This window comes from Anas platyrhynchos, chromosome 3 (genome assembly GCF_047663525.1).
Source record: "Anas platyrhynchos isolate ZD024472 breed Pekin duck chromosome 3, IASCAAS_PekinDuck_T2T, whole genome shotgun sequence".
NCBI classification, from domain to species: Eukaryota; Metazoa; Chordata; class Aves; order Anseriformes; family Anatidae; genus Anas; species Anas platyrhynchos.
The window spans coordinates 99,356,298-99,380,974 of record NC_092589.1 but is presented as its reverse complement, the minus strand read 5'-3'; the positions used below and the strand labels follow the sequence as shown (position 1 = coordinate 99,380,974).

The window sequence follows — 24,677 nt, the reverse complement described above, 5'->3', positions numbered from 1 at the left end:
TTCATATTGTACAAAATCCCTACTTACTGGGTTCTCTCCTTCCAGTGATTAGTGGACATTTCATAAGGAGGGAAACAGCAGTCTCCACCTCTTTCCTACCATTTTCTTGTAATAAATCAAATGTTCAATATCTTTCAGACACCTTTTTAAAAAAGGCTATGGGTCAATGATGAAATATATAGGCCTCTTAAAAATTTAATTTGGCCCAAATTCTCATATCTATCACTGATCAAAAAGGAGGCTGTTGTACAGCAGAGATTAGAAAAGAAATTCTGCACTAAATTCTCCAGATTTATGTGTACTTTCAGTTTTTCAAAGAACCAGACTAGCTGTGCTATTCCAAAGGGAGAATCAGGCTTAATGTCTATACTCCGAGTTTTCCAATGGACTGCACGCAGGCACATCTGTGCCCTCATGCAGAGCTCTATTGACTTCAGCAGGGATCCACAGAGACGCAGTATGACTCGCAGCTGCTGTACAATGGCACTGCTAGCTAAGCTTAATCATTAGATTCTGGTCGATGAGTTATTTCATGTACCTACAAAGACATAGTTAAGATAGATCCGGATAGAGAAATGAATATCCATTGAAATGCAAATCTCTTGATAAAATAGGTTTTGATAACTTATACTACCTTGCTAATCCTAATGCACCTGCCTTTTCAGTGCTCAAGATGAATTCTTTTTACAAATTTTATCTTTTTGTCCCAGAATGATACTTCTGAATTGAAGGTACTGATTTAAACAGAGGCGATTGTACCTTCTTTAATGTTCCCATTCATTCTTAGATTTTTTGACAAATGCAGGAATAATCATGCAAATATAAAGGTGTGATTCTAGAATATTATGATTCCAGAAATTAATTCAATAGAAAATGGATTCTCTATATATCCAATGCTCTCTTAATAAACCTGATGATAAGTCCTTTCAGAGTCAGAAAGCAACTTTCTTGCTGCAACTTTTACGGGCCTAGGAAGATGTTAATTCATGTTTGGTACTTCCTCGACCCAGGGTTCACTGGTAGATGAATATCTGGCAGAAAACAGGTGCTCTGGGGAGTGATCACTATTTTGAATGTATGTGAGTAGATCAAGTAGTGGTCGTGGCAAGTCTGCCACATTTGCTGCATTGACATCATGTTCATACTTCTGTAAAAAGTTATTAGTTTTATTATTTATGTATTTATTTATTTATTTATTCATTATTTTATTTATATTATTACATGCATTATATATTAATTATTTATTAATTATTTATTGTCGTTATTATTTATTTATTGTTTATTAATGTTTATTTATTAGTTATCAGGTTTATTATTTATTTATTTATTTTTGTGGAAAAAAATATTAAGTATATGATATCAATCGCTCATTAGAAAATGTCATACAGGCAAACAAAACAAAAGAAATAGGGTGACAGAGACCTCTTTCTGACTGGTTTGCCTACACTGTCAAGTACTGCTATCCAGCAATCTGAATTTGTCGGGAGAAGCTAGGGAGTTTGTTTAATTTGCTTGGACTTTGGTATAGATATGAGGTGTAAGACCACATCAGTCACTAGATCAGGAATTTCAGGGTGTCCTAAAAAGGAAACCATGTTGTTTTACTATTATTCATACCTTTTAACCAAATGACCAAAATATGTGTCTTCTGCAGAACATCCAGTTGTTATATAAGTCACAGCACAGTACTGTGTCCTGTAATTGCAGTTTACAGTAATGTTAGTCATAGAGTGATGACACAGGCCTCAGGAAACAAGCTGCAAACTGTCCTGGGTGTTCATCAGCATCTGAACTCAGTGATGACAAAGCATAGGCTCAGCACTACACAAAGTGACAAAGTGAGTTCTGCAAAGTGCTGTGGTAAAGACCACAGAGGGAATGCCTGAAATCCCCCAGCACTACATGCTGAAGTTGTTCAGCTGCTGTTCAGCTGCTTCAGACACATTCGGTGTGTATTTGTAGCATTGTTGACAAGAATAAAAGTTCCTCGAACAATGGATAATGATATTTGAAGGCAACTTTCTGTAACTTTTGAATGAAAAATATTTTGATTCTGGATCATGGTTATAGCACAATCATAATTTTTGCCATGCATTGAGACATTTATCCTAGAGGATTAATTTGAGTGTATATCTTAGAAGTGAAAACTAATCATTTCTTTTTATCAGAAAAGAGTTCAAAGTATTAACTGAATGAATGTGAAATTGCTTTTACAGCCTAATATGTGTAACATTTCTTTTATTTTGCTACAGTCCTTTGAATAAATTTCCCTCCTCTGATAAGTGAAAAATGATTTAACTATCAGGTGATGTCCAAACTCATCCATCAAAACTCAGCGGTTTAGCAGTACCATGGGCTTCTTCCTTTAATAAATTATTTCTGTATAAATTGTTGGTTGTATGTAATGATAGCAATACCTCAGAAGGAACCCGTATCTCCATAATGAAATGCTATGTTGTTGAGCATTGCTTAGCAAAGGAGCCAGTTTAATTAATTTCTAAGCAGTTTATAAAATAATTATTTATTTATAATTTAATTCTATTGACTTTTTCTTTTCTTAATGTGGCCCATGTTTTAATTTAGAAACCTCAATTACCTCTTTCACAAACTGCTTCTGAACTCAGAATCCAAGGTTTTGCCACCTGATGGCAAGCAGAGGGTCCAGAAGCGACTCATCTAACTATTTTGAAAAATACTGAATTAGGAATACTAGACAGATTTAGTAAAGCATATGCAAAGATTTAGGATGATACAAAGCGGGTGACAATCATCAGCCTGCTCCCTGTAGAAGAAAGGAGGTTTAGTTACATACAGAAACTAAATATAGATAGGGAGGCTCTACATCACTTTGCCTCATCTATTATATTTGTCTTCATACCTATGGGAACAAAAAAATGCCGCTACAGTTCTTGTTTTCATCACTTAACACCAAATTAGACCCACTATCAGTGAGCTATCTTAATCTGCAAATCATTTTGACAGTAATGATTTAATTAACCTACGTTCAGAGGCATGCATCAATCTCATACATTTTCATTTTGGTTTTAGCAGTTATAGCATAGTTTTGTTATAATGTGTCTTGAGGTTACAGAGGTATTCTATGGAAGGCATAGAATAAAGGCAGGAAGTAAAAATTGTGTCGCCTCCAGGGGGATTTCTTAAGAATTTAAATTAAAATCAATAAATAAATTAATTAAATAAAATAAAATTCATGAAATTAATGTCTTTTTTTTTTTTTCTTTGAAGAAGAAGAAGAAATAAAAGGCAGCCCATTTTAGAGAAACACATAGGCTAGCTGAAGCACTGAGGAAGTAAAGCTATGTCTGTGTTGACCATGAAACATGGTCTGAAATGACCATGGCAGGGATAACACATGGAAGTGTTTGAGAACAGATCTCCCAAGTGTAAGGTCAGGGGGTCTATAATCCCATCTGCTCTTGCAGCTAGAGATGTGGGGGATGTTGGGTTGTCTTACATGCCTGATATCAAAGAAGGTGGTCACACAGGGAGCTCAATGCTACTTGTTCCTTTAGTCAGCACCATGTTAAAGGGCCTGAGACTCCTCCCTGAGTGCTCCCATGGACTGCTTCCAGCCCAGCCCAAGCTCAGGTTTGTGCCCACTTAGCAAGGAAGGCTGATGATTCCTTCCTCAAGCACTGGCCTGTGGTCATGCTTGATGTTTCTTAAATATAAGAAGCAAGCTCATGTTTTGTTACACTCTTCACACCAGAAATGAAAATTGTTGCTTTCTCACTTGCTGAGTGGTCTGGTCCTTCCAGAAAGGAAAGTTCCCCTTTCAGGGGGAACGTGCCCTGGCACACATCGCAGCCACTGCTGCACTGGGTAGCTGCCAACTTGGCCTGAAATAACTGTATTGCCAATACTGATAGGCATTTAACTGGTGCAAATCCATTTTTCACAGAAACTGCATTTCTGTTAAAGCTACCTTTAAGGAATAAATGTTAGAAGTGCCTCTTTACCACATGAAATTCCAAAAAACTCCAAACTCCTGATATATTCTTTAATTTCTGCACTCCTGTTTAGGGAGGAACAACACAAGACTCCTAAAACATTTTTTTCAGACTTTCTGAGAACTCTGGTAGACCTCATACACATCTTTTTTTTTATCTTTTTTTTTTTTTTTTTTATTAAATTCTGCAGTCAAAATAAAGCACAGTTATTTTCCCAGGCTCCCTTTATTTTCCTGGCATGATAAATGATCAAGATATATGACATGAGACATAAAGATTAACATACCCCTGTAGTGAAAGCACAGTGAAGGGGGCTCAGCATTGTGTTATGGTCCCAGTCCTCTAAACTGGGAGATATAAGGAAAGCATTTCTAAAGCTTTGTGCAGGGGTACCTTATTAATCCTTTTTTTTTTTTTTTTTTTTGCTAAAATATATCAATCCTTTGAAAATAAAAGGTCTCTTGATGCCTAACACCTTGATGAAGAACAGATGACAAGTAACAGATTTTATCTATGAAGAGACATTTTGGGTTACTTTGGTTTATGCTTTAGCTCTGCCTCTTGTTCTTGTTGACCTAGACATTCTCTTTTGGGAAAGTTCAACATTAATAATCAGGAGGATTGATGATGTTTAAACACGGTAAAGGTATTTAAAATTTCATAGCATCCAGGTGGCAGAACTGCAAACAGATTCTCTGCTTGTGTTAAGGCGCTTGACTACACGAGATCTATGCTGCTCTATACTGAGAAAGATTTTTGACCCTGGGGAATGGATTTGTGAGTCTCAGCGAATTACTGTCTTTAGTCTCCTAATTGATTCCATCTATAGTTTTACACCCTTTCCTTTTTTCTTCCTCTTTCCTTTGTAGTCAGAGCTACCTTCAAACTGCAAGTGACGTGCCTGGGGGTCACAACCTGGATCCCTCTGCAAACTACAATTCCCCAAAGTTTCGCTCAAGGAATCAGAGCTATATGAGAGCAGTGAGCACACTCAGTCAGGCCAGCTGTGTTAGTCAGGTGGGAAATTCTTGTTACAACTTTTCTTATGGGTTAATCACAGATGCAAGTGTTGTTACAAGTGGATGGGTTTTGTTTGTTTGTTTGTTTGCTTGTTCATTTTAACTAATATCAAACTGAGGATGTGAATTGTCAAAGTAATTCAGATCTAAAGAATTTTACCTTTGTTCACAATTTAAAGAAAAATAATGAATCCTAGAAGCACAGGGACACCGTAACAGACAATATTTTTCCTTTTTTTTTTTATTTCCAGAAAAAATGTAAGTACTGGTATTTTTATTTTCAGTCTATATTAAATATTTAAACGTTAAGAAGATTCAGATCAAGCACAGAGTAGCAAACTCTATAACAGTTATCCTCTGGAAAGATGTATTCTTATTCAGAAAATGTGGGTTGCAAGCTTAAGATATCTCTGAAATCAATCCCTTCACTCTTCTCGAGTGAAAGAATGAGTCCCATCAACTATTCTGTATACAGGAACTTCTGAAAAAAGCCATTTTTACATCCTGCGGGTTTTATACTTGTTATTGAGTACTAAGTCATGTTGAATCAGGCCTGAAGAACAAACAGCCTTATGAAGTATGTGGATATTCCATTTAACAGAGGACTTTACACAAAATTTCCAACATTTCTAATGTTCATTTGTCATAACACTTTTTCCCTGTGTTGCTTCATGACATCAGGACCCTCCTCTCTTCTCAGACGTGTACTTTGATTTCCTTTGAGCATTCAGTGGGGCACCTAAGGATATAGTAGCTAATTATATGCAATGCTTATGATTTAAAAAAAAAAAAAAATCTTCTTAAACATTTTGTATTCATTCACATTCAATTTGTACTGTGTGGCTATTCAGGCCTGGATTCAGCTCATCTAACTTGAGGCTTTTAACTGAGGAAACAACTAGCACTTCCTCTGTAGTTAATGGAGTGAAAGAGTTTCTTCCAGGACGATGCACACCCTAAGTGAGCTGAGAGCCCTCTGGAAGTGCTTGTCGGTCTTCACTGACTGTAGAGCATTGGGATGTACTACTTGCCTAACAAATGCCCCTCAGTCAAGTTCCTTTATTTTTGTGGACAAATCTAACTATAATCTTGTATAGCACGCATCAGAATTAGAAACAGCCAGTCATTTTCCAAAGCTTTTATTATTTTTAATAAGCTTCCTTGTGAAACCTGTCCCCAGCATTTTCATGCCTTGGTTTTCATTATGCTGGCTTGCCTATTTTCCATTTTCATTACTGTGTTTTTGATAACATTTGTAAAGAAATAGATCCTGCATACAAAGTATTCAAAGCAAGTGCTGTTGGCTGTCAAAGATAATGCTATAATATAGAACTAGTCTAACACCTTCTGCCTTTTTGATCATCTCTATGCATGGAAATGTTCACTGAGCTATCCTTAATGACTAACTGGTTTCAGCAGTGGTTCAAATTCTTCATTCCAATGCACATTACCTGCAAAGATGTCCACAATAGAGTTCATTTGCAGTTAGATTGCTCAATTGGCCAGATTAATTAAGTCCTGCTGGATATAATTCCTTACTTTCAGTCTTCAATAATCCACATAATTTCATTTCAACCACATACTTTCTACCTCACTTTCCAGTTGTTTCCAGATCAGTAATAACTGCATTTGGTAGATACTATATGAAGTAAATGTATTAAAATAATACATTCTGAACCTTTGCTGTCTCCTGTTATTTTTCTATGACACCATCACCTTCCTGTCCCATCTACATAATACTGGTTTGTATGATTTGTGATATTTTTAATGTCTTTTTTTCATGAGATGCTTTTTTTTTTCACTCTTTACCAAAGATCCAGTTAATAAAGATGCTGGATTCCATAGTTTATATTTCTAATTTAAGTTCTAAAACTTTTATTTTTCTACTGTCAGTGACCTTAGTTTGAAAGAAGTGGTTAGGACTTACTGTGTTTATGGACTACATTACCATAAATTTCCTGATCAATGATATATGCAAAATATTTCTGAGTAAGATTTCTTTTTAAATATTTTTGAGATTGCATAAATCTATTTAACTTTATTAGAAGCAAATTTTATGAAGAGTAATGTAATTCCTTTCTGAGAAGATTTAGTAGCCAAAGTGTCTTACATGAAATTAAAATATCAGTTATTCATTATCATCAGAAGTTCTGTATGAAATTTCCATTTACTTAATCAAAAACCTAAAACATTTGAAACATTTGCACTAACTCTATTTACATAATGAATAATGTGCTAGGAACAGTAATAATGAAAAATGCACTTAGCACCCATATAGGAAAAGTAAAATCAACTGGATGCGCTGTTTAGTGGCACTACTAATTTCACTTGGTATTTATACTGATCCTGATTTCTAGCACTCTCTTTTTAAAGAATTTTTATCAGGAGCAGTTATCAGGAGGTCATGTATTTGTCTGTCCAGTGCTTAAATGCTTCCTATCTGGCTTTGGATAAAGATAATTTTGAATTATGTTTATTACAGATAGTCAGGGCTGACCTGTTAAAAATGATCTAGGTAGAATTTAGGCACTCATTTCACAACTGCAATTCAGTTTCCTGCAAAGACATTCCCTAATCCAAGCCAGCCTGTCTAAGCACTCTTAATCACAAAAGCTTCTTCAAAATGTACAGTTTTGTCTCACGCCCAACCTGCAGGGTCAGCAGGTAGACATTGGCTTCTGTCCAAGCCCTGAGAGGAGCTGGAGGGTGGTGCTGAAATCTCCCAAAGGGACAACCTGGTAGGTGGTGTCACAGCACATCTAGTGTGCTCTGACAGGCAACAAACATGGTGGTGGAAGTGTCAGACTTAAAATAATGCTGCTGAAGGAAAGGCAGAAGTAGTGGCGGCACCTCATTTTTTACACAGTAGTAGAATGGCTCACAGTTAACCAAGAAATAAAGGTTTAGTGTAGGACACTTCTCACCTGAAGGTGGTCCAAGTGTTACTTACCCATCTGACCACTTTTCACACTATTTCAAAGAATGGTTATTCTTTCACATGCTTCACTGGGCACAACTTTAGATGCACTACCTCTCAAACCTTTCTGAAGCATCACCTCCTTTGAACTCTCAGAGCCAAGTATGAGATACTTCCCTGAGCTCTTTTGTAATGAGATGAAGAAAACAACCAGCTGCACAGGTTGAATGTCCACACAAGCCCTAACCTTGTTGATTAGTGAGGAGCCCAAGCAATCCACCCTCACCTTTTAGGGACTAATATTAGTGTAGATAATTTCTGTTCTCTGGTGCAGGCAGAACATGGATTTCTGCACATAGTGACCTCAGATTGGTTGGCTACCACTAAACCTGTATTTATAGTCTTCTGAATAGGCCAAAAAATATTAATTGTACAATTAATTATATGGCATGTGTAATGTACTTACTATATACATATAAACAGCTGATGTAAGTTTAAAAAAAATGTGAATGTGATCAGAAGGGATTACTAAATTTTAACTATTTGCTAAAACAGTTCTTCATCAATGTACAGGTGTCCATTTGAGATGTTGAGGCCGTGATGATCACAAAAAAAAGCAAGTCAAAAATCAAATGCATTGTTGTTGTTTATTCAGATGAGTGAAGCAGAGGTTAATGGGCAATTTGAATCGGTGTGTGAATCAGTGTTTAGTGAAGTTGAAGCTCAGGCAATGGATGCCCTTGACCTCCCTGGATGTTTCCGAACAAGAAGCCACAGTTACTTGCGTGCCATTCAGGCAGGCTATTCCCAAGATGATGAATGTATACCTGCGATGGCATCTTCCAACATCACCTCAACAATCAGGTCAACCACAGGTAAGCAAATCTACACTGATCCTTCCACTGTTCTGCATGTGAAAATGTGTAGTCTTGTTTTGTAAAAGGATGTTTGACACTGGAAACAATTTCCTGTGCAGTGATAATATCTGATAAAAGTATTGTTAGGTTTTTAATACTAAGAATACATTGTGGCTGCAGCTCCTTCTGAGGAGAATACGGTATGCATAATATAATGGAGATGGATTTCAGCATAGCCATAATTTGACCTCTCTTTCCCCTGCATTCAGGTTTCCAATCACAAATAGTATAATTTAGGTATTGATATCTATCAACAAATCTAAGTGGGATCAGTTGCAAGGACTTTAATTTAGGTTCTTAAAGTACCAAAAGAAAATGAAAGAATATTGTAAATATTTAATCTGAACACTTTCAGGCAATTAACTTAACAAGAAATTAATTGCTTACTTTAGAAAAGGCATAACCAGTTGCATCAATATACTGAATCATGAACACTGGCAATCTTCATGCTTTTGCTATTAAGTATATAGTGAAGGTAAAGGACATAGTGAGGGTGAAGGATAAGTGGAGAGCTTGTGGGTAAGAATTAAGGGGTGGGCTGGTATGGGAGACACAGTGGTCAGGGTCTACTACAGGTCTCCAGATCAGGAGGAGGAAGTCAATGAGACCTTCTACGAGCAGCTGCTAGTAGCCTCGCGATCATGAGTGCTGGTCCTCATGGGGGATTTCAATTACCCAGACATCTGCTGGGTAAGCAACTCAGCCAGACACGAGCAGTCCAAACGGTTCCTACAATGCGTTGAGGACAATTTTCTGATGCAGGTGGTGGAGGAGCCAACGAGGCAGGGGCTGCTCCTAGACCTCGTTCTTATCAACAGGGATGGCTTTGTTAGGGATGTGAAGGTTGGGGGCAGCTTGGGATGCAGCGACCATGAGATGGAACTAGGCAAAGGAAGTAAGACTAAAAGCAGGATTGCTACCCTGCACTTTTGAAGAGCCAACTTCGACCTCTTCCCAGACCTGCTTGGGAGTATCTCCTGGGACAGGCTGCTAGAAGGCAAGGATGCTTGTGAGAGCTGGGCTACATTTAAGCAGCACTTCTTCCATGCTCAGGATCGGTGCATCCCAAAGAATACGAAATCAGGGAAGGGGGACAGGAAACCCGCGTGGATGAGCAAGGAGCTCATCAATAAGATCAAAAGGAAGAGAAAGGTCTATGAAATGTGGAAAAAGGGCCTGTTCTCTTGGGCCTGTCCTCTTGGGAGGATTATAGATGTGTTGTCAGGGCCTGCAGGGACACGACGAGGAAGGTTAACACCTAGAGATGAGGCTTGCAAAAGAGATAAAGGATAATAAGAAGGGTTTTTTCAAGTACATAAACAGCAAGAGGAAGACTAGGGATAATGTGGGTCCCTTGCTGAATGAGAGGGGTGTCCTGGTCACGGGAGACACTGAGAAGGCAGAGATACTGAATGCTTTCTTTGCTTCAGTTTTTGCTTCAAGGACACTCCCCCGGGACTCCTTGCCCCTGGCAACAGGACAAAGGGTCTGGGAAATGGAGGGCCCCCCCCCCCCCGGTGGATTTGGGAGTGGTTTGGGAGCATCTGAGTGGGCTCAATGCACACAAATCCATAGGTCCCAATGGGATGCATCCATGTGTGCTAAGGAAGGTGGCAGATATGATTGCCGAACCGCTCTCTTTGAAAGGTCCTGGAGAATAGGTGAGGTGCCTGAAGACTGGAGGATAGCCAATGTCACTCCAGACTTTAAGAAGGGCAGGAAGGAGGATCCAGGAAACTACAGGCCAGTCAGTCTCATCTCTGTCCCTGGAAAGGTATTGGAGCAGCTTGTTCTGGATGCCATCTCCAAGCAATTGGAAGAGAAGAAGGTTATGAGGAGTAGTCAGCATGGATTCACCGAGGTGTGGGATAGATGAGAGGACATCAAGGCAGGTTGGGAACTGGCTGACTGGCTCAGCTCAGAGGGTGGTGATCGGAGGAGCAGAGTCTGGCTGGAGGCCTGTGACTAGTGGTGTTCCCCAGAGGTCGGTGCTGGGTCCAGTCTTGTTCAACGTCTTCATTGATGACCTTGATGAGGGAATAGTGTCTGCCCTCAGCAAGTATGCCAATGACACAAAGCTGGGAGGAGTGGCTGACACGCCAGAAGGCTGTGCTGCCATTCAGTGGGACCTGGACCGGCTGGAGAGATGGGCAGGAAGAAATCAAATGAGATTTAATAAGAGCAAGTGTAGAGTCCTGCACCTGGGAAGGAACAACCCGCAGTATCAGTACAGGCTGGGGGATGACCTGCTGGAGAGGAGCTCTGAGGAGTAGGACCTGGGGGTCCTGGTGGAAGACAGGTTGACCATGAGCCAGCAGTGTGCCCACATGGCCAAGAGGGCCAGTGGGATCCTGGAGTGCGTTAAAAGGAGCGTGGCCAGCACATCAAGGGAGGTGATCTTCCCTCTCTACTCTGCCCTGGTCAGGCCTCAACTGGAGTACTGTGTCCAGTTCTGGGCTCCCCAGTACAAGAAAGACAGGGATCTCCTGGAAAGAGTCCAGTGGAGGGCCACAAAGATTATACGGGGCCTGGAGCATCTTCCTTATGAGGAAAGGCTGAGAGACCTGGGTCTTTTCAGCCTGGAGAAAAGAAGACTGAGAGGGGATCTCCTCAATGTATATAAATATCTGAGGGGTGGGGGACAGAAGGATGTAGCCAACCTCTTCTCAGTGGTTTGTGGGGATAGGACAAGGGGCAATGGCTGCAAGTTAGAGCACAGGAAGTTCCGCACTGACATGCGAAAGAACTTCTTCACGGTAAGGGTGATGGAGCATTGGAACAGGCTGCCTAGGGAGGTTGTGGAGTCTCCTTCTCTGGAGATATTCAAGGCCTGTCTGGACACCTACCTGGGCAGCCTGCTCTGAGGAACCTGCTTTGGCAGGGGGGTTGGACCCGACGATCTTTCGAGGTCCCTTCCAACCCCTACACTTCTGTGATTCTGTGATTCTGTAATTCTGTCATTGTGTGATTCAGTATATATATTGTATACTCATCAATAACCATTAGCATTCATTGTTATACCAGTCATTTTTAGGATCTTTTAACATTCTTGTAGCAGCTTTCCTTTAGTTGCTTAGCAAATATGATATCTTTATTCATTTTAGAATATCAATATGATAGAGAACTTAGAATTAAAGTACTGGTAGATAAAAGATTGTACAGATAGCAGTGAAATATCTAAAATGAAATCTATTAGCAAATACATATAATACATATTCCTTGCTAAGTGATCCAAACTTACTTTTATGTATGTTACCTTAGTATCAGTTCCTAATTATGGTACTGTCCTTGCCACATACATTGCAGTGCAAGCTGTCCATCTACAGAAGGTAAAAACATAGCTCAAAATGTATCATGCAAAAATGTTTTTTAAATTATTTGCTTGGCACATGTGCTGTATAACAGACCAGGGGATCTTAAAAAAGGAATTAAACCCAGGCTGAATAACAGAAGTTTTCCATAAGTATTCCATAAGTAGTATAAAATATTATTTTATCTTTAGGATAAAGATAGTATTTTAATTCCTGCATATAACTTTGCATAAAATCAGGAGCTGTGGCTTGCTGTGACAAACTTTTAAGGATGTTTCTATCCCTTGTTTAATAGAAATGCTGTCATGATATAAAATGAGATTTTACTGCCCCCTCGGAGATTAATGTTTCATCTTTGTCATATGGTACTGTGTGATTATCATGTAGAGACCTTCTAAGGCAAGGGACAGTACTAAATATCTGTTTTGGTATCTGACTCCAGGTACTGAATTGGAACACTTTCAGATTTTTTTGGTTACCAAGTTAATTGGTTTTCACCTAAGCTGTCTTGAGTTTATATGCTAGATGAACTCCAAATTCTCATCTGACAGAAAATTATTCTCTCTGGAGTAACAAAACCAAATAATAGAATATGTTTGGGAAAATAAGTAGATTAGGCAATAAACATGTTTGCATCCCAGTGTTTTCATACTTACAAAAAATGTTTTGCATTGATTAGCAGTCTGCTGGCTAAATAATGAGGTTTTGAAAACTCTAACCTTCATTTCACTCATGGCTTCTGTCTCATCTCAGGAATGATTTATCAGATATATTTTCTTGCCCAAATATGTAATCTTTCTTCTTTGATGTGGTGAGGTGATATTGGCACTGAGGAGAAAAAAAATATTTATTTATTAGAAAAAAAAAAAAAAAAAAAGGATTTGAAAAGGATTTGAGATGCATTCCCAAGCCAAAACTGTGTCTCAAAGCCTGGACTGTATATCTGAGTGTGGTTTTGTATTCAAATTATTATCTCTCTGCCACTGTCCTCAGCTTTATATAAGATAAATATTTGAATTAGAAATATTTAACTGATTTACAAGAAGAGTAAGGGTTATGTCATTCACTATTAATTGAAAATTTCAGTTGCCAAGTAAGTTCTTGTTTATAAAACCCTAGGGGTAAACTCTTCAATATTTCTCTCTTCAGCTCTTGTAGCATCAGAAGGAGATGCTTCATTTCCTATTATTATTATAATTCAGAATTCTTACTTCTTCACCCCTCTCTGAAAATTGTAAAAGAAGCAGTTGTCTCAAATATGAAAATGGTATTGGCAGATATTTAACATTTATACGGACTTCCTTCAAGTAAATGTCAAAAAAGGTCAAAGTTTTGCATCAGTCTTCAATTCCAATTCAGCTTTTGAATTCTTAGGAAAATTGCATTGCATTAATTCCTTTTCAGCTTCTGATGTTACAAACTCTTCTTTCCAAAGAAACTAAAGCAATTTCTTAGAAAATTAACAGGCATTGCAATTTAATTGTTCCTTGAAATTTTAGTGATATAGGTCATGACTGCGTCTTATCAATGTTGTAAAGCAATCTAATCATAATATGCAGGCTTAGCTAAAAATAATTAATGTAACTAAAAATGTAAATATAAAATAAAAATGTTAACATTTGATCTATGAATTCAATTATAAAACTAAAATATGTATTTATATCACACATTTTCTTAAAATCTCCTTAAATGCATGTACAGCTAGCAAAAGGTAGGAAGGTTGCAACCATAATGAACATTATGTGGGACATTGCTAATGGACTCTGCTAAGAGGGCTTACTTATAGATGGAAAAAGGTTTACCAGTAGCTCTTCTTAAGTGCATACAACTTTACAGAGAAAGTCAGGTGGTTCATCAGTAATATCCATGGTTCAATGAACACATAACTTTTGCACAGACCCATATAGTTGAGTTATGTGTGGAACCAGGCTTTCCATCTCTGATGAAGACTATGTGACAAGGTATAGGGCACTAACTACCTGTTGCCTGAGGTGTAAATGAATGAGACAAGTGCCAATATAATGAAGGCAGCCAGCATTGTGGGCATGCTGGAAGTTGGACCAGACTCAGTGTGACCCCCTGCTAAGTCTCATCGTATTTCTCTTTGGTTAGGACATTTCTATCCATCCTGTTTCATTTTGTAAAGAGATAATGAACCCAGTAAAAAATGCTTCCATGTTAAAAGCCCTGAATGACGGAGTATCCTTTCTGTCTCTAAACTGTATCCAGTTGCAGCTGCCAGATGCACAGCTGAGAAAATACAGCTCCAGCTGCGTCTGCCTCCCACCTCGTCCCTCCATCACAGACAACATGTAATTTCCTGAATGAGAAGTCACAAAGTGCAGTAGTCATCCTAACTACTACCGCCTTACATCTTGCTCTTGCAAGCAATGCTTCACTTTTCAGGAGCGCATAAAATCTGGGTTGCATTTCCAGGCAATACCAGCTCAGTTCCCTGCTGTGCAGGTATATCTGGATGTATTATGCATTTCTCTGTCAGCATGGAAGGTAATGTCTGGCTAGTGCAGCAGAATGCTGAAGGCAGGGGCGCAAGCTACCTGTGGTAGCAGAGCTGGATCACCAGCTGGGTGCAGAGTGGGCGCTGGCTGTGTAACCCTGTTGAGAAACAGCCTGCTAGCTGGGAGCAGTGCCACAGAGCACTTCATCCCACTTGCAATACCTGTCTCAGTGAAAAGTAATTCAAATACCCTTGTACAGCATGGATTGTATTTTGAAACCATAGCTGACAAGGAGGTGTGGAAGATCAAAGTGGAAACAACTCTCTGGTTGTTTCCACTTTGCCTGAAAAGGTCACCTTATTTATGTTACACGCCCTATATGTAGATAGAGTCCTGTATAAGATATCTTCTTGAAATCATAGAATATTTCAGGATGTTTACTCTGTTTTTCCTGTTGATATTGCTTGGTTTTGCCATGAAGGCAGAAGTACTGAGTTGGAATGACATTGGAGCTAGCAGTTAAGATCTTCTGTAGCAAAGCAGAAGAACATGTTGAGAGAGTAATTTGTAATTCACACCTCTGGCCATGCAGGTGGACATCCCAAACCCCAAGTCATTGTAGATTCAAATGTGAGGGACATGCTCACTTTCTCCTGGTGGCATTTTCATTTTATTGAGACAGACACTGTGGCTCTAGTCTGCTCCTCAGGACATTCTCCTGTCAGGAGGGATATCTGCTCAGTGAATATTGCTTTTATAGGTGAAATAAAACAGCTTAAACAGAAGAGACTGTACATATTCCTGCATATTCTTCCTACCTGAGTGGAAGTACTCCACTCAGGTAAAAAGTAGTTCTTCCAGCAAAAGGAACTGACTGTGTGGCCTAATTTCTTTAGCTTTAAGGTAAATGCATAAAAGGGAGCATCAATATCAGTTTCTTAAAACTAGTTCATATTTTCATGTAATCCGAGTTATTTCGCAACAACAAGGAGTGTTTTTTGATGAATGATTTAATAACAAAATAAAAAATAAAAACCTCCACCTAGCTATGGACTTCAGCACAATGGAGATTAGTTCATTGCACATAAAGAAATCCTGAATTTATTCTACTAATGTTAAGTATCAGTCCAAGATTATTTCTTCTCCAGCTTCAGGGATTTTCAGAGAGAAATTTTAAGGACTGCTAATTTCAGGGAATATAGTTACTATAGTGGCCCTAATTTGTCAGTACACTCTATTTCAAGCACTTACCTAATTTCTCTAGAAAATGTAGCACAACACAAAGCTTTTGGATCAGTTGTATAAGCATACCCTTTCAGACAATTCACACTGGGTAGCTCTACTAAACTTGTGCTTACTGAAGAGATGATACTGAAAAGGATCAGAAATATGGAATTGTCTTTTGTGCATTTTACTTTTCTCAGCCAGTAGAACTCCATTTGGCAATGAGTAAATGTTAGAGGATTCCACATTCACTGAACTATTGAGCACTAATTCCAAAACCAATTAATTCAAACAAGGTCACATTGCATGAGGGAGTTTTCAATTACAGCTCATACTGTTGCTCAGAATGCCTGAGGAATTGCAGGTTTCCTTTCTCCTGGCTTAAAACTATTTTCAGCTTTCCATTTTTGAAGGGGCTATGCAGGGTGAATTTTTATAGTGCATGTTTGATATTGAGCCAGAAAATGTACATTGTCACTAAGATTGCATAGTCACGTACCTACAAACATGAGAGCATGAAAATGTAGTAATTCATCTGGAGGTCATACTGTTTCATTGAACAGTCGCCCCTACGGAATCCAAAAGGACCATTTCCCTGGTTGCTATCTGAACACTAATGACAATAGTTTTAGATGTGTGTTTGCTTGGTTGGTTCAAAGATACGAGGATAGGCAAGCGTAGGCAATGGTGAAGTCATGGAGCTGCTACATATGGAGCTACTTTATAGAGTCCAGCAAAGGGCCATGAAGGTGGTGAAGGGACTGGAGCATCTGTCCTGTAAAGAAAGGCTGAGAACTGGGACTGTTCGGCTCTGGGGACATCTTGTCAATATATTTTAGTATCTGAAGACAAAGTGTAAAGAAGGTAGAGACAGTCCCCTTCCAGTGTTGTCTAGTGACAGGGCAAGAGCCAATAGAAGCAAACTGAAACACAGGAAGCTCCATCTGACCATTAGAAAACACCTTATTTACTCTGAGGTTGACCAAACCCTGGCACAGGTTGCACAGAGGTTGTGGAGTCTCCCTCTTTGAAGATCTTCAAAGGCCACCTGGATGTGGTCCTGGTCACCCTGCTCTGGATTTCCCTGTTTGAGCAGGGGTTGGCCAGATGACCTCCAGAGGTCTCTTCCATCGTCAACTGGTCTATGATTCTATGGCACACTGATTTTGACAGTGCAATGCTGACTTACTGCAGTGCTGCTGTGGTCATACTACTCCATCCTCAAGTGCTATCCATATATATTCAAGATCTGAAAAATGCAATCTTCAGTTCCTAAAAGAAAAATGCTTTATGATCTATAAATTCATGATTTTTAAAAAATTTTCTCAAGAATTAGATACTTCATTAAGGTGGCTCTTTAGATCTTCTTAACCCAATGAACTCTCTAGGAAAACCTAGCCAAATGGGAGAAAACATACACACAAATATGTCCACAGTTTCTGTTTTCTCTATACTGAGGACAGAAATAAATGCTATGTCTCAGGGATTACTATTGGTAACCATTGCTAAGTGATAGCTTGCAGTAGTGTCCACAACAAGTATATTTAAAATTGCACAAAATCTTAAGTCCAAATAAGATATAGAAGGCTGTTTTCTCAATTATTATTTGCCTATTGACTTTGCTTAATTACTGTTGGGCTCCCATGGAATTATCTGGCACTCTAATTCTCTGCAGGAAACATACCATATATCTGTGGGAGCACTTGAGGATCCTGAGTTAAGACTTTGATGCTGTGCCAACTTATGTGCTTATACTGTGAGGATAAATCTTATACTAACAAAGAATGAGCCCAGTTCTACACTTGGATATGCACACATCATTTTCATTGCTCTGGGTGTATCTGAGGGGAATAATTAGTCTTTAATTCTTTTAAATATATTGAAGTTCTGATGCTATGCTGACAGTGTCATTTTATAGCAGCTCTACATCACGAAAGATGCCAAGGGAGTCGCTGGGATGAAGGTGACACAAGTTCTTTGGTTTGAGGAATTCAACAGGGGATGGCCAAGGGGTTGCTGCAACTGTTTGTAACTCTAGGATTCCCTGAGATTGGACAAAGGCTGTGCTAATCAGAACTGCCTGGCCTCTTCAGGTTGATGAGGCATGAAAACAGTTGGAGCAGTAGCCAGCAGCTTTTTATAATTTTCATTCAAAGATTAAAAAAAAAAAAAAAAATGTCCCTGTCTTGCATCTATGGTTAGTTTAAAAAATATGTAATGACTGTCTTTCTCTTGCTCCTGCTGTTCTGTGCTTGACATAATTCCTCCATAACTTATTAGATTTGCCAGACAGCTGTTTTTTCTTTTATTAAAAAGGCCGCACATGCCCTCTTTCCTGGCTGAATTTGGTTTCAAAGCTGTCTGTGGGATGAGTTTTCACAGTTTCCTCAGCTTCATTTTCTGAATGATATAAGAAAAGAAAAGAAAAAAAAAAAAAAGGGAAAAAAAAAGAGTGGGTAAGAAAGTAAAAAAGCAAAAATCATGCAAAGAATGTGATTCATTGCTCAGGTGTTTGAAGCCTTCCTGACATGATAGAAACTAACAGTGGCAGGGGTAAATCTCAGCCCAGATATTTAGCCTGATACTGGCAGGAGGCTTTGTCCGCAGGTGTGTCTGTGCAGCTGGGAGAAGTTTGCAGGGTCGGTAAGCCTTCACCAGCTGAAACTGGTGCTGAATACTGCTTCTTTTCACTTGTAGTAAAAAGGCAGGCAGGATCCTTCTTCTGGCGGCAATTCTCCTGCATTCCTCAGTGAATGAATAAAAGCCCTCTAATGAGCCTTCTCAGAAGCTCTGCGTATGTTCAGTCCTGGGTTCTGTTGAAGGCATGTATGTCAGGAGCCAGAATGTGCACTGGAATTAGCATGCTTTAAGTGCAGGATATGGAGAGGTCTTTTTGAGTTCTGACATTTGAATTTTTACTTGCTTGCATGCAGTATTTCATCCATCAGGGGCCTTGGTCCATCAGCTAGTTTAATAACTGTATTCAAGTAGACCACACTTTGCTTGCAGGCAAACTGGCCTTAGCTTTGTTATGCTTTCAATGCAACAGGGATGTGAGCTGTGTTGTAGCTTCTTTACTGTACATACAATCTTCAAAAAAAGAAACAGTGTGCAGACACTGGGGAATTCCTCTCCTCTGGGCCCTAGCAAAGGTACAGGGGCCTGTAAAGGCTGGGTGTGAAGTGACAGAGCTGCACTTCAAAATTATGATAAGCCCTTTTATGGCAGGGCAGGTCTTGCTTCCATAGGGTGCCTTCTGCCACTAGAACGTCCATTGGATAGTAAAACTATTTCTGAAGACATGTTATCAGACATTTAGGGAAGCAAGTTTAGGTGCTTTCACTAATATTCTGCTTTATGGTGAGGGTGTTTTGATTAGTGCTCACCACTTACAAATGTGCTTCTCCTGAGGGATATTATTTCTAACTTGTAAAATTGCCTTTTCCAGGAGAACAGATTCCTAGTGGGCAGCTGCCACTCAAATCCTTCTTAGTAACAGACAGGCATGAAGGTAGAGGCAAAGCAAGTTCTTTGCTATTTAAATGAAGTTGTATCTAGATTTGAGTGGAGAGACACAGAAGTGAAACAGAAAAACTTTTATAGTAACCTTTAGTTTTACTTCCAACAAATTCTGTTTCATTATTGTAAAAAAAATCTTGGGATGCTTGCATATCTCTGCCAACCCTTCAGCAACTCCCATCCTCTATTTTCATCTCCCTAAAATGGAGTCTCATGAAAGCTTCTGTTTAAGTCTTCATTTCTGTGCCAAAAATTTTGTTTAGACTTGAAGCTACCCTGGAAGGGCAATTGGTAAACCCAATACTTTCATTAAAAGTAAAGATTCTAAAACTGGTGACATTCCCAGGGCATACCCAGACAGAATTTGCCTTTGGCCAGACAGGTTAGCTGGATGAAGGAGAATTCAGCTCCACATCAAGTCATGTAAAGGTATGTATTTTAATGCAAACTAGTTGTTCCCATGACCCCATGACACAAAAAAAAAAAAAAAAAAAAAAAAAGATTCAATTCAAAGATAAGTGTCTTGTACCCATTTGGGACATCCACATGGAACCTACAAGAGAGTTGCTTTCTCCTGGACAAGCTGTTTTATGCTAGGCAGAACAGCCTAGGACATCTAAAAAAGTATTAGGTATCTATGTTCAGCTGAGTTTGACTCAGACTGAATACAGGATAGGGACCCTATTGAGCACTAACAGAGGTGTCTTACCTAATATCATGCTGGTACTTCATAGAATCATAGAATATCCCGAGTTGGAAGGGACCCATAAAGATCATCAAGTCCAACTCCTGACACCACACAGGTCTACCCAAAAATTCAGACCATTAAGAACGTAATAAAATTAAGATCATACTTAGCAACAAACTCTATAAATGCAATGTTCCACCATGTGGAAGGGGTGAAGCTTAGTCTCAGCATATAACCTGGTATGTAAGAACTATATACAGTGGAAACCACAGTTTAGACAAATGCCAAAGTAATCCATGCTGCTCATTACTGCTTCTCAAAGGCAACCAGAAGATATCCAAACAAGTCTGAGGAAGATATTGAGTTTGAAGTGAGTAACCTATCACTTGCCTTTCTGAGACTAAGAACACAGTACCAAGGACATATCAATGAGTCATGACTTTTTGTATGCATTTCTTTTTCTTATATTAAATACAAATGAAACATTTGGGATAGTTCTTTGTCCAGAAAAATATGTATATTTCCACTCTTAGTCTCCATCCCCCAGTAGAAAAAAAATATATATAAAAATAATAAAAATAAAATAAAATTTCAGTCATAAAAATTCATCTCATATAATACGTATATCTGAAATGTAGCTAGCTGTCAAAGGCAGTCACATTAATGTCCTATTATACTCAATGAAATGTGATTTATCTCCTTTAGGATTGGTATCTGTTATAAGTTGTTCTCTGGACATCCCTATTTCTCCATGTTGCCTATAAAAATAGTCTACAATGATGACATAGAATGGGAGGTAAAAGTCAGCCCTATTCATATTGCATTATAGGATAAATCTAAAGATTTATCTGCTGGTCCTGCTGAAAACAAGGATAACTAGCTTAGAGAGAGCCATGCTCTGACTTACAGAGTTGAGAGCTCAAAACCCAGCAGCATCATTTGCTGCACCTAAATTTAGGACCGATAGACTGCAAGTATCTTTCTGAGCACTTTTTTTCCACATTGACGCCAACTCCAAGACTATCTCAAGTAAAATGATTTCTTGCTTTGACTATTGCCTGTATTGTTACCAATCTCAAAAGTGAGCTTTGTCCAGACTTGCAGCTCTCTGTAGATCAAAAGAACAATTTAAAGGTATTAAATTCTCTTTAATTAAAATATTTTGTAATCATTTTAATTCTTTAACACAGGACCATTATCATAATGCACTGTTAAAATTATTCTACTGTGCAACACTTAAGATTAACTGAGCAAATTCTTTTTCTGGTCCTACTCAGTTTGGAATTCCTTTCTGAAAGTTAAAGAAAATTACAAACTACACACAGTTACTGTGAGAATGTGAACAGAAAATACACAAACAGAAACAATGATAAGCCTACGTCTATGAGTGCATTTCAAGAGGCTGCTGGAAATTATTTGACTTGAGTGATAAGGGTATGTGGGAGGTCAAGAAAAGGGTTTTTCTTTTTAGTGCAGAATGACAGCAATATTGGTTTGAATCTGTTCTACTGAAAAACATTTACAAAATTTCTATTGCTCTCAATGTGAAAAGAGTAACCCGGTAACAGCAGCTCTTAGCTTTTGGAGCTGTTTTTTCTCTTTGCTTCTCACTGTTTTGGTGATGTGACATGCAATCGGTATTCCAGAAAAGCCTTACATGCATTCCATAAATTAGAGTATAGTTCAAGGTAAGTTTTTCTTTCCTGCAACTGAAAAACTGAGATGATGTTCTTTAAGGCAACTTCGATATTTTAGAGGCACATAGGAACTGTTTAGAAGAGCAAAACAGCTGTCAGCACTTCGCTTTGCCATCTACAGGATGCTGGTTAGGCTATAATTTTTCGCTAATTAACTGATCTAAAATAGAACCCTTTGCAACTAGTCCATCAGCAATCCATGAGGTTTGTGTTACCCACATCTCTTTTAACTTTGGCAAAGGCTTCCAGTTTCTGACCTTGATATCTTGTTTGATTTGCATTTCTGTTTTGAGACTAACATTAATTACATTGTCAAAACAGATTTTATCGTTTACGTAACATGGGCTGCCTACAGACCTAAGTTTCCTCAATATGGAGGTAATGACTTACGCACTGAATTACTTGATTACACTAATTCCTTTTATACCTCTCTTCTCCAAGTTCTAACTGGGAGATTGCAGTGTGTTCTTAGACTCCAGCTTTTTTCCAAATTTAATGGTCACATTTCCACTTAATTGTTAGTTTCCTGTACGAAATCAGATAGATGTACAGAACTTAAGCTTAAAAGGATCTACTCTGATTATTGAGTCTAACCTAATGCACACACAGATTAATAAAAATATAGCATCCAGTAATTTTGCCTTAACCCAGTAAATTGTTATTGAGGTTATGTGTCATAGAAATGATTTCTTTTCTTCACAAGTGCTATATAGGTTCTATTTAGCAGAGACAGGTCAAAACGAAATGCTGCATAGAAATAACATTTTATATGGGGTTCATATGACTGCAGTTTCTCAGTGACACGTCACTTTGAAAAGCAATTTAAAAAAAAAAAAAAAAAGTAATTTATAAGAAGCACGAACCCTGCCTGTATCAATAATACATTATGCTAAAGGTCCAAATCCTCAGTTTGTGTGAATTGGTCTGATTCCACTGACTTTCAATATCAACTTCAGCAAGACTAAACAGCATCATCTATCCCAGTGTCTAACATTGTACAATCAATTTGAAAACAATGGAAATACACAAGGTTTGTGTTTAGTACTTCTGTGAAGCTTCAAAGGGACCTTGGGCCAAACCATTACTATGCAGTAGGTCCAGGAGAAGGGTTTGGAAGCTGAACTTCTTATCATTTAGGACTGCTGGATTAAGAAATGTAATGTAATTCAGATTTGGCTAGACCCTTAAAATCAAATTCCACATAGCCTTGCTTTAACAACGAGCTCACAGAGGAGCAGATGCGATGAAGCTCCCACCTTTCCAATGAATGCAGGTAACAGAAGAGAGGAGAGATTATGTCCCAGTGCATGTCAGAGTCCTACCAGTGCCTTCATAGGGACAGAGTGGTTGGATGGAGTACATAGGTTGGATCTCACCTATGTAGGCATTTCAGAATTGTCCTGATCTGAACTGGTTGTCCTTGATTCTTTTTACCTGCATTTTTTACCATTCATTGCCTAGTAAAAATAATAATAAAATAATAAAAACATCTAAGATTAAAGTAGAATTTCCCCCACAACTGCTTGTTTTTCTCCTGGGAATTCTGAAGAGATGAGGCAACTTAGAGTTGGATGACTGTCTTTTAAATGGCTAATGTGAGGTGAGATGGATTCTACTTCATAGTTCTCAGACACTGACTGTGTCTTGAAAGTATGATAAAACCAATTGCTACTGTAACATCCTACTTTAAAAAATGGCACAGGATAAAGGCAGTGTTTTGCTCCCATGGTCTATGACATGAGACCATCATGTTGAGACATAGCAATGTGAGATCATGGTCACTTAAAATCTGACTGTAATGTCTGAAAAATATCCAAGTTTACCTAAACATAATACAAGTAAAAAAACCATCAGGGAGGAAAAAAAAAAAAAAAAGGATAAATAAAGTTATAATAATGCTATAATAAAATTACAATAATAAAGTTAAAAATGCTTGCAACCCAGACAATGCTTTGGTTTATGTAGCTTAAGCAAAATGTAGCCCATCATATAAGCCACGTTGGTAAATCTCATCTGGGTGTAAGTAGTCTTTCTGAGAAAATATCTCATAAAAATATCATCATAGATGTATCAGCTGTTTCTAACTGCTCGGTCTGGAAAGCAAGAAACAGAATTCTTTTCATAGATATCCAAGCATAAAAATATTTTATCTCGACTGAGATGGAAAGATTCCTGGCTCATTCACTGGCTAGGATTCACTGTGGAGGACAGAATGGGAAACGGCAGAAAGCAGCAAGATGTGGTAATAAAAACAAAGTAACTTTCTGATTGTGTTTGAGGGAAATCAACCATAGATTCCATTAAAATTATTAATATATTTAAAAACAAAATTCTCTCTTGAATTTCAAGCACAGTATGACATCGGTAAGTTTTAATGACTATTTTTACAAGATTTGAATCTCCTTACAGTTCAAAAAAACACTCTCCTAACCTTGCAAATGGAGAAACTCTTGAACATGAAAATCCCTCAGAAATGGCAGGATCTTTCACTAGCAAAGCAACAAGCAAAAGTGTGTATCTTCCCAGGGAGCAGCAAAGAGAAAGGCTGGAGAAGTCAAGATTATACGAGAATGTGGCATCTTCCTCACCCACTCTACATTCACATGCAGCTGTGGTTTCAATTTAAGTAAGAAGTGGATGTGTGCTTTGAAGGACAGTCATTTGCATTCAGTTAGCACTGCCTAGGGTCAAATAATGGAGCAAGACTTTTTTTTTCTGGGTGGAGCCTGAGCACATCATGCTGCAGCATTGAAAAAAGGAAGTAAGCCCCAAATCAAAGGTGTCAGTTTTGAAGTATCAACTGATGGCACATATCTAAAATGGCAGACTGGATCCAAACAGATTATTTACCTTAACATTTCCCCCTCATTGTAGCCGATCACTTTTTCTTAATTAAGTAACAAGACGCTACACGTATCAAAACTAAGCATTTCTAAATCACCTCATTTGGAGTGA

General features: G+C 38.4%; 1 protein-coding gene across 14 annotated transcripts in view; it reads left to right on the top strand.

Moving 5' to 3' along the window:
• DLGAP2 (DLG associated protein 2) overlaps window positions 1-24,677 on the top strand; it is a 471,424-nt gene that overhangs the window by 401,352 nt on the left and 45,395 nt on the right. For all 14 annotated transcript variants that reach the window (XM_027455147.3, XM_027455135.3, XM_038177139.2 and 11 more), the window contains 2 exons: window positions 4,841-4,988; window positions 8,563-8,782. In XM_027455147.3, the coding sequence (XP_027310948.1) occupies window positions 4,841-4,988; window positions 8,563-8,782 (368 nt within the window). The remainder of the gene's footprint in view (window positions 1-4,840; window positions 4,989-8,562; window positions 8,783-24,677) is intronic.